The following is a 10,523-nucleotide window of genomic DNA, read 5'->3' as shown; positions in this document are numbered from 1 at the left end:
TTTCTTAAATTACTCTTATTTCTGTCATCTGCAAAAGAGAATTGTCCATTTAAGGATATGAATCCCATATTTCCTGTCATTCTTCTATAAATTTGCAAAGATAGCGTTTATTTCAGAACTAATTTACTGGTAGGTATCCAATTTTAGTGCACAAGCTAGAATTAGCGTTCTTTTTGCATATGATCGGTTGAATAACGTGGTGTTTTGTCTTTAGCCCTGTTGAGGAGGACAGAGATACAAAGATAATCTCAAAAGATGAGAAAGGTATGTTTTTTTTTAAAAAAAAAAAAAAATACAAATTACTTGGAAAAAAAATGTTACAGGGTCAAATCTAACCATTACTTGTGAGTCAATTGTAGTAAGTAAACATTCAAAGGAGTGAATGGAGTAACAGTTCCACTTTCCTTTTGACTTGCCTTTCTTGCATTGCTTATTTTTTGTGTCTTGTTAATTCCCTAAGCATGCATATATCTTCACTGTAATAGTTATATTGGAGTCCCACTAGCTTCGTGAATGGTGATAGGTACCGGCAAGACCAGGATTTGTCTGAGAAATCTCAACAGATGCCTAAATCTATGGGTTTATACTCTGTGTGGCAATTCTGGTGAGGACTGTTAATTCAGTGAACTCTCAATGCAGTTGTAACATAGGCCTTCAAAGCATGAATTGTAAATTTCAGGTCATGTAACTTCTGTAACCTTCTTAACTGACAAAGTTTTTTTAAAAAAAAGATGTTTCTTGTGAATTAACATTTAATACTTTGTAATTCTCATAAAAGTGATTGAAGTGTAGGAAGACAATATGTAGATGAAAACTCATTAAGACTATGCAAATGCACATCAAGTATGGAGTTCAGAAGTTCATTTTTGCAGGCTGCAATGTGTCTATTGATTTCAAGATTGATTGGCAGAGATAAAAGTAAAATTGCGTTTGAAGAGGTTTATGAAGAAAAAAGTGGGGTTCGTAGGGCGATTACTTTTTCACTGTTGCATTCTTGTGCTACATGATCTTTTATGTTGGGCTTTTTTGTACCTTAGGCCGTGCGAGTAGTGGTTCTGGCAGAAATTTGTGGGTTAGTGGACTTTCATCTTCTACTAGAGCTACAGACTTGAAGAACCTTTTCAGCAAGTATGGAAAGGTATGTAGCGGATATGTAAATTAACAAACCATTTTATCAATTTAAAAGGATGACCTTAAATTTAGCTCTTATTTTTCCTAATGAATAACTGGGTAGGCTAAGCACTTAACTTTCTTTTGTTCTTTTGACACTGTATCTGAAAGTAGCATATTTCATAAAGAAGGTTGTCTGAAATTGGCAGGGGAGAGAGGCAGGCAGAAATACAGGTTTCGGAGAATCTCTGTGCAGATACCTGTAAAAATGAGGCAATTCTTGACAGGAGATACTGGTGGGTTGTCATCTAGTGCGCTGTAGTCAATTGTACCTCTTGGGTGTCCAGCGATAGTTAATGCTGTTTTAAACTGTTTCATTTCAAGGGATATTCCTTGGAGAAATCTAGTCTTTGAGGGCAGGCTTCCATTTGTTGTTCAGTGCCAGCTAGGTTATGAGAGCAGAAGTTGTGGAAGAGAACTCTTTCCGTGACCATCTCCCCTTCCTCCTAATACGTTTCTGAATGTATTATTAAGTGTTTGTGTCACTAAGTGTGTGCCTCTGCACTGTCAGAGATTGTCATCTGTGGACAGAAACTAGCAGAGGTGTCCTGTAAGAAAAGACAAAGTGGTGGTAGGTTTTTTTAAATTATTTTTATTATTATACTCCCGCTCTCCCCTGCATATATATGTCTGCCTTATGTTATTGACCTGCTCAGCAACTTGAAGGTAAATTTTCTGAGCTGGTTATTATGGTGGTCTCTTTTTCAGTAGAGCTATATCAACAATCTGTTCCACAATCAGATTTATCTGTTTCATAGAATTTTGTGTTTGTTTTATACTTTTTTCAGGACACGTGGAATAATCTTAAATTTGAACCTTTTAGCTGTGTTTGTGTTGCTGTTGACTTGGGTGTAAACGCTGTTCACATCATACTCTGTGAAGTAGTCTTTAGTGAGGCACTTCTAGAACACGGTTGGCCCAACAGTATAGAGGTCAGGTTAAAACGATAACCTTTCCTTTGCTGCCTGGCAAACGAGCCTAACAATGTCATCTTCTGAGAATGCTGATGGAATGTTGTGTGCTGAGCATATTTCCTCCCTGTTAAAAATGGATAGGTGCTATACTGTGTGGTACTGGTAGACAGAGCTGCTCAAATGGTGATTAAGTTGGAATTTATTTGGCCACGGATCTGCAAACACAGAATAATTTTTTTCCTAAAGGTGGTCGGTGCAAAAGTAGTGACAAATGCTCGCAGTCCTGGCGCTCGCTGTTACGGCTTTGTTACAATGTCAACATCTGAAGAAGCCACTAAGTGTATTAATCATCTCCACAGGACAGAGCTGCATGGAAAAATGATTTCTGTGGAAAAGGTAAGTGGTAGCTGTTCCATGACAGTGTAATGAAAATAAAAGTGTGCAAGTTTAATGTCTGTCTCTTATTATAAAAATATTTCTGGCTAAAATTCTAGGCAAAAAATGAACCAGCTGGGAAAAAGCCTTCAGACAAAAAGGAAGGTGAAACAAGGAAGGAAAAAGACAGGCACCATTCTGCAGAGTCCAAATCTGAGAAGTAAAGTGTTTTTGGTATTTTTCTATGTTTAAAGGCCACTCATTTGAAGTGCAGCTACGTGACCAAAGTGAACAGTAACTGTAATAAATCTCAATTTGCTGCTTCATACGGCATCTGAAATAGGAGTAATACTTGGAAAATTGAAATTGGTGTTCTACAGCAGTAAGTGCATCTTAATTGGCCCTCCGTTCAGAAATACGGAGCTCTTCAGGGTTTAGTATCAAAACTTGTCAGTTATATCAGGAGGTACCCAATCAACTCATTTCTAGATAAACCATTATTTTTATCAGAATCGTTCGTCTTCTGATCTGACTCTGGCTTGGTCTGCTCTTTTAACTGACAAACACTTCCAGGATTTCGTCTGTCTTTTTGATAGACTGTTTGCATGGTTAGTGAGTGATACTTCAATATTTGTTTTTCAAGTGGTCTGTTGCTTTTGAAAGAGGCGTTTTGCTTTACTACTTTTTGTTCTCTCATAAAATTTTAAAAGATTTGGCAAAGGAGATGCTTTGGCAGGCTGGCTATGCATCGGGTGTTTAAGGTATTTGTTTACAAAAGCTCTTGCGGTGGAGTTCGATCTCTACCTGGGTGGACCCTCTTCCCCCTATGCTAAGCATGAACTTTACTTATAGGCAGAACAGAAGACTTCTAGCACTCAAAGTCTCCAAATACTCAGAAGGATTATCTGTTGTTTCTCACTTTTGGTCAGCTTTAGCTCAGTATTGGTTGGTACTCTTAATTGCGCGTACAAGTATGCATTGGCTTCAGCACTGCAGCATGGAAGGTATTGGGAGTGGGTTTTCTGAGAGTATTTTTTGGAGGGTTTTTGTGTTGAGTTTTTTTGGGTGTGGGGTTTTTTTTTTGACATGGTTGGCTTGATCAGAGTGGTTATATAGCACTTTTTGTTAGGTTCTCTATTAAAGCGAAGTTTATCTGTAGGTCTGTTGGTATTAAGAAGGAGGAGAAGACCGACAAAAAAGATGATGCTAAGAAATCAGAAAAAGATGGAAAAGACGAAAAAGAAGGAAAAGAGAAAGATGAACAAAAGGCCGGATCCTCTGATAGATCTAGGGCAAGCAAATCAGGTAATTCTAGCTGCCTTTCAGAAATGTTTTCAAGGATATTTGTTTTAAAAAACAAATTTAAAAAAATTGGTACAAATAATATAAGCGACTGCAACAAAGCTGCTACTTTGCATCCAAATAAATTTTCTTTATCAGCTAAGTAGGAAATGGAAGAACAAGCATAAACATTCAGAATTGTGGCTGATTAGTAGATTTCAGCTTCTGCAAACTTCAGTGTTCTTATTAGATGTGATTCATAATTCAGTAAAAAGACCATGAGGCATACTTAGTAATACTGAGGTTTTCCTGGTGAACAAAAACCAGTACCAGAAAATACCTTGAAAACTTTTTTCTGACTTAAAACGCTAGTAACTTAGCCACGAAGTTTTCATAATTGCTGGGCTTTAAATACTCAAAATGGTAAACTGTGAATTTTATGGAACTATCACTGGCTTTAGACCTGAAATAGTGTGCGGTTCTGGTGCTTTTTTTTTAACTGTGGCAAAGGGATGTATTTTGCAGAAGGAAGAATGAAATTAAATTTACTTTCTTTGAACTGTCATCCCTGCCAGAAAACATTATTGTAATTTTGTGATAGCTGTACTGCCCCCATCCCGAACTTGGCCAAATCTTGGTAAGCTATTTAAATCATAAATGTAGTCTTCCATAAGTTATTTAAAACCTCAATACAACAACTTTTTACTGCTTAGTATCTCGACAGTTTTAAATCTAGCAGGAATTTTGAATGTCTTGGATATTATTATTTCTCGGATGTATTTTGTTTTCTAGCAAGTCGAGGAACTGAAAGGACAGTGGTAATGGATAAATCTAAAGGAGAACCAGTTATTAGTGTGAAAACTTCTACATCAAAAGAGAGGGTAAGTACAACATTCAGAGAAGCCTTTATGTGAAAATAGGTGTCAAATAGCTTTATATGCATATAGTTGAAGGGTTTTTTTGTCTTGCATATTGGGAACAGTTATCCTTTTATTGCTTTCTGGAGAGCATTAGGGTGTTAATGATGCTGCAAAGGTAAATGCTTATGCTTCACCTTCTTTATAGTTTTTGTCGCTGCTGTCCTAGTTGAAGAAGTAGAGTTGCAATATGAAAATGATGATGTGTTTCCCCGAGCGTGGAGCGTGGTGACCAGTGACCTTTAAAGCGGTATATCGTTTGCCACTGGTGCAAGTCAGATCATGTGCCCCTAGTATTTATATATATTTAAACTCTTAAGAAGTTCTAGCCAAATTCAGGGTACTTTTCCCCTACCTACTTTTCCATGGAATTCCAACATTATTTACCTCTGGGAAGGTACGAGGGTCTGTTTTGTTCATGTTGGCATAAGGTAGGCTTTTTGCCTAGGTATTTTAGCTAAAAATGCACTGTGTTCAGGTAATGTATTGTTTTGATTTAACTCAGAGTACAAAAAGCCAGGATCGCAAATCCGAGAGCAAAGAAAAGCAAGATATTTTATCGTTTGATAAAATCAAAGAACAGCGAGAACGTGAACGTCAGAGACAGAGGGAGCGAGAAATCAGGGAAACGGAAAGACGCCGGTGAGTTTTCCCGGTTTTGCTCTAAACTTTGGCATTTGTTTTTACTTCCCTTATCTGTGTTTTGAACAGGCTGCAAAGTAGTGTCATGCTGGCCCTCCAACAGTATCTCAGATCGATTTGATACTAATCCATTGATAGAACAGACATCATGCCAAATTATGAAGGTTTTTACTACTGAAATCGATCTTCTCTAAGCCTATGCTTTTCGGGAGACTCTTGTTGAATAATAACTTTTCTAAGTGCTTTCAGGTCTCGCGTTCCACTTGATCAAATTTGAATTTCCGTACTTGATTTTTCCCTGGAAGTTTGTAAATACTTCCTGTTTGTCAGACTTCTGTCTTAGGACATGTTGTGCTGTATGAAAGCTTTTTCAGAGCTGAGTTAGAGTAGATACTGTGTTACTTACGCAGAATGCTTACCCTTGCTTCTTTCATCTGTATGGACTTTTTTTTCTTCCCCCCCTCCCCCCCCTTCCCTAAACTAAGCAGCTGTGATTTACTTGAGAAGAGATCATTCACATTTAAGCAGGTAGTGGGAAGGACATAGAAACTTTTTTTAAAAAAAAAAAAAAGGCAAACAAGAAACTCCACCCAAAACAAAGAAGCAATAAAGCTTAGACTTAAGATTCTCAATTGAAAACAAAATATCTTTTTTTCAATTAGAGAGAGAGAGAGGCGAGAACGAGAACAACGTCTTCAAGCTATTCATGAGCGGGATGAAAGACAGAGGCTCCAGAGAGAGCGAGAACGACTTGAATTTCAAAGGCAGCGTCTTGACAGAGAGCGCTTGGAGAGGGAGAGATTGGAGAGAGAAAGAATGCACATAGAGCAGGAGAGGAGACGAGAACAGGAACGAATCCAGCGAGAGAGGGAAAGCAGGAACAGCTACGCTACGAACAAGAACGGCGGTCTGCCATGAGAAGGCCTTATGATCCTGACGGCAGGTAATGATTCCCGCTATGAGATTCCAAACTCTTCGGCCATATCCACTTACAGATAGAGCATTCTAAAGCCTGTGTAAATTGTGAGTACTCTTGCTAAAGCAGTCATGGGAGCTCACAACTGAAAGTCTATTCACATGTTGCTTTTAACTAATATTGATCTTGAGAAAGACTTGTATACTTGTAAGCACAATTTTATTACAGCAGGTTTAAAATTCTTATTTCCCAAAGAGGAGTGACAGAGAACAGAAACTGTGCGTATCGACTCTAAAACAGGATTGCTAGTGGGAACAGATAGTCATTCTCTTCTCACGTCGGCACATGCTAAGATTAAGTTTTTTCTGTAGTGTCGATATACCTAGCTTCCTCTGAAACTGAAATGTGATGCCCGCTTAACACACAAGGGTTTTTAATTATAAATAAAAAATAATCGTTTCTATAATTGGATTGAATGAGGTTTGATATCAAGAGAGCAGGAAAGGAAGATTGTTTTCAGATTACTACTGATCATGACCTTTTTTGCAGGCGAGATGACCCGTACTGGCCAGGTGAAGCGAAGCGAATGGCAATGGATGATAGGTATCATTCTGAATTTAGTCGTCAAGACCGCTTCCACGACTTCGACCACAGGGATCGTGGCCGATACCAAGACCATTGTTTGGACAGGTCAGCAAGGCGGTGTCTTTTCTTCCTATACCTTTATGGAAATTAGGGGTCTTTTTGTAGCTTACTTGTGGCTTGAAGGGTGCCAAAAGAGAAGAGCGAAACAAATGACTCTTGTGCGTTTCTCGTGTCTAATTTTATACGTGCTTGCAATCCAGCGTTTCCGTTGTTTACGGACATACTGGAAAGAGGCTGCATAAAGATGATAAGCCAAGTCCTAATGTAGTCTGCTGTGATGCCGAGGAAGATCCTACAGCTTCTCTTGAGAAAAACGGAAATCTAGTTTATGAATCCCTGTTCATTAGCCTAAGATTTAGCCATTTCCTTTTGCTTTAAAACTTCCTACTTTCCTCTTTGCAGCCTAGCTAATGCAGATTTTTTAGTTCCACAGAATGCAAAAATACTTTGTGTGGTGCTAGTGAGACTTCTGTTTTGCTCTCAAAGGATCTTTGGCAAAAACCACACCGCTTTCCTTTTGCTTTTAACTAATTTCTGGTACTGGTAGTTCACTCAGTATTCTCCCTTGGTGCCATCAAGTACCTGACCATGCCTCAGTGATGCCTTGCTTACCCATATTACAGTAATAGATGTTACTTTGATCTCTTTCTATGCTATGAAACAAGAACTCATTTGAATACTTACCACTAAACAAACATTGGCATTCAGCTTTACAGCCTAATGAAGACAAATGTTCATGCGTTCTTTCATACAGACATCGGAATTATGATTACTGTGTTGATCCAACTGAAACTTCTCCTTTTTTGTTCCAGAAGAGACGGTTCGAGAGGAATACCAGATCGAGATGGGCAGGTGAGTTATACCCAAATAACTGCTTCAGTTAAACAGCCAAACAAACCGACCCCAAAGCAGAAAGAACACAGTCTGCATGCTGCCTATTCTTAAATGCAACCCCCACTGGGTTTAAACTGAGCAGATGTTCAAGCAGCAACAGATTTTGCACGCTAATGTGTGGAATGTAAATTATGAAGTTATCCGCTTGCTAGGGTGGTAGCCACAGATAGGGGCGGGGGGAAACCTCCGAGCGATGGGAGCTACGATGCGGCATCTTTTCAGGCTGGTACGTGGCGATAAAAGTTTTCTGGTTAACGATCTTAGGTGTCTGTATTGCGTTAAGAGGTAGTTACTGTAGTGTCTTATCCTTCACTGGCGAAGGATCCCTTCTCTGACGTTTATATAAATGGTTTGTAGAAAATAACTGGTGTCATAATGGAACAAGGCAGATGACTGTAAAAGGACAGGTGTGAACCACAATGGTATACAAAACCTTTCATTTCTGAAGAGAGGTAGGAAGTAGGCACATATTCTATGTAAAAACTAAAAATCTGGAGCCAGAGTGTAAGCCTTAAAAAACCCCAACCAAACAAAAGAACCACCGTACCAAACAAAAAGCCTTCTTCCACCAACGAGCGGAGCGGAATCTGTGCTGTGAAACAAAGTAAATGCCTAGAGTGAACCATGCACAGTAGCAACAATGGAACCAGTAAAAAGCGAGACAGCTGCTGTTTTATTTTCTGACAGCTTATAGAAAGGCAACCTCTGAGGAGCTGAATTTTTGCAATCCTAGAAGGAAAACCTGTATTGATTCTTAGCATGACTCTGTACCGTTTGCCTTCCAGCATTACACAGATGAACGCCATGGAGGGCCTGATCGTCACTCCCGGGATAGTTGGGGTGGCTATGGGTCTGACAGAAGAATGAGTGAAGGGAGAGGGATACCTCCACAAACCCGGTTAGTGCATGTGAAATAAGGGAAGTGATTTGTTGGTTCTTAAAATTTGAACACTCGGTGAACCTTTGAAGGGTGACAGCGGAAGCAGTTTGACAAGTGTGAATCCTCTCCAGATGGTTTCTTTGAGCGTCTGGAGAAGCAAGGAATTCGCACGTGTAGCTCCCCCATGCACCAAGAGAATGGAGCGTTGTAGTGAGTAAAGAAGTGCTGCTCAGTTAGCTCAGCTCATAACTGTGGTTCTCTTGTAAATAACTTTCTTTTCTACAGATGAGATTCAGTCCTGTACCGGATGCTCCAGTAACACCTACAAAAGTCTCATTTGTGGCTAGCGGTCAGGTTTTAAGGAAATAGAATCAGAATCTCTGCAACAGTGGGGGTGAGGAACTGAGGCTCATCTGTGGAATCAAAGCGGTTTCTCTTTAAACTAGCTAGTCGAGCAAGGCGTATTTCAGATGCATAATGTTCAGTTCTACGTAAGAGGAATGGCGGTCAACAAATTGTTCCATGTTTAAGTATTTTAGTACATTGTGATACTAATTATGTCTCTATAGATCAGAAAAAGATGAGCTTTGTTGCGCGAAGGACGCTGTTCAGCAAGTTCCTCGTCGTTTTTTCTTTGATCAGTTTTTATTGCAATGATTGGGTGGCTATAGATACAGCTTGATTAACAATTTAATATACTTTTGTATGGGGTACGGTGTTTGGCTTTACCCTATGCTGCTAAATGGATAAGGGACACACCTAGAAGATGTTCTTTTATTTTTTTAAGAGATGGACGTGACTGGGGAGATCATGGTCGAAAGTTAGAGGGGCATCAAGATCGTTCATGGCAGGGAAATGTGGATGGAGGAATGATGGGACGGGATCATGAGAGATGGCAAGGTACACTTGCTGCTTACCAGTGTGATCGTGGTTTTTTCTATGAATTACTGCTGCTGAACTTCTAGCGGTAGTTAAAATTCCTACGGAGCTTTAACAGCATTACCAAGAAAGCAAATAAAATTCTGGGAACAAGGTGGCTTTTTTTATTAGGAAAACACAAAAGTGTGTCTTTTTTTTTTTTTCTTTTTTTTTTAAATTAGGTGGTGATAGAAGCATGCCTGGTCAGTCAGGACCAGGCCATGTGATGAATCGAGGAGGGATGTCGGGGTAAGAAGCTTTGTCAGAGTGCTTACAATGTTTTTATAATAGTTGACTGATCTGTATAAAAGAAAAAAATCCTGTGTCAATTGTGAAAAATAATACTTTCAGCTTCTACTTAACTGTGGATAGGCAAGTAGAAAAAAACCTAAGCAAACATCTTTTCTCAGAGTCACAGTAGTATTAACTTTTCAGGGAAATTTTCAATTTGTCTGGTCTTGTGTTTAGGCGCGGAGGCTTCACGCAAGTTGGAAACCAGAGCCAGATGATGCAGAGTAGCGGAATACAAGGAGTGTTTGCGGGCCAGGAGCGGACGAACAGACCGACTGAACCCCGTTTTATCCGCCGCTACTGAAAGCACTATATATATACATATATATATATTTTTTTTTTTTAATGCCAGATGACAATGGTGGTGAATTTTATTAACCAGGGTCACCTTGAATTCGTGATTACAAGACTGCTGCCGCATTGTAGCCAAATATTATGTCAACTTGTTGGTTTGGTTTCTTTTTTTGTAATAAACGTGTTCTTGGTCAAACATCACTTAAGGTTTCTGTTAGTGAAACATTCCATTTTTCAAAAATAATAAAACCACTTTTACTAATTTCTTGTTTCTAGAGTCTTTGGCAGTATGCCTCTCACGAGGGGCTTAAAAGGCAGTAAAGGAGAGACAGTTGGCTTTCAGCACCGTGAATCTGTGACGGTGTGGATGTGTGTGTCCTTATCTG

General features: G+C 39.2%; 1 protein-coding gene across 1 annotated transcript; it reads left to right on the top strand.

Annotated features, from left to right (window-relative positions):
- Positions 1–214: 214 nt before the first annotated feature.
- LOC104074546 (scaffold attachment factor B2-like) lies at positions 215–10,147 on the top strand (the record flags this gene model as incomplete). Its single annotated transcript, XM_009574699.1, is given in 15 exon segments — positions 215–264; positions 1,038–1,138; positions 2,331–2,480; positions 2,579–2,679; positions 3,619–3,764; positions 4,533–4,621; positions 5,163–5,299; positions 5,962–6,170; positions 6,173–6,242; positions 6,765–6,905; positions 7,673–7,712; positions 8,540–8,652; positions 9,422–9,534; positions 9,735–9,801; positions 10,021–10,147. Coding segments are annotated over 15 exon segments (1,654 nt in total), but the record flags the coding sequence as incomplete, so codon positions are not given.
- Positions 10,148–10,523: the final 376 nt, after the last annotated feature.

Source organism: Fulmarus glacialis, unplaced genomic scaffold (assembly GCF_000690835.1).
Source record: "Fulmarus glacialis isolate BGI_N327 unplaced genomic scaffold, ASM69083v1 scaffold12153, whole genome shotgun sequence".
In the NCBI taxonomy this organism is placed as follows: Eukaryota; Metazoa; Chordata; class Aves; order Procellariiformes; family Procellariidae; genus Fulmarus; species Fulmarus glacialis.
This window is presented reverse-complemented; position numbering and strand designations above follow the sequence as displayed.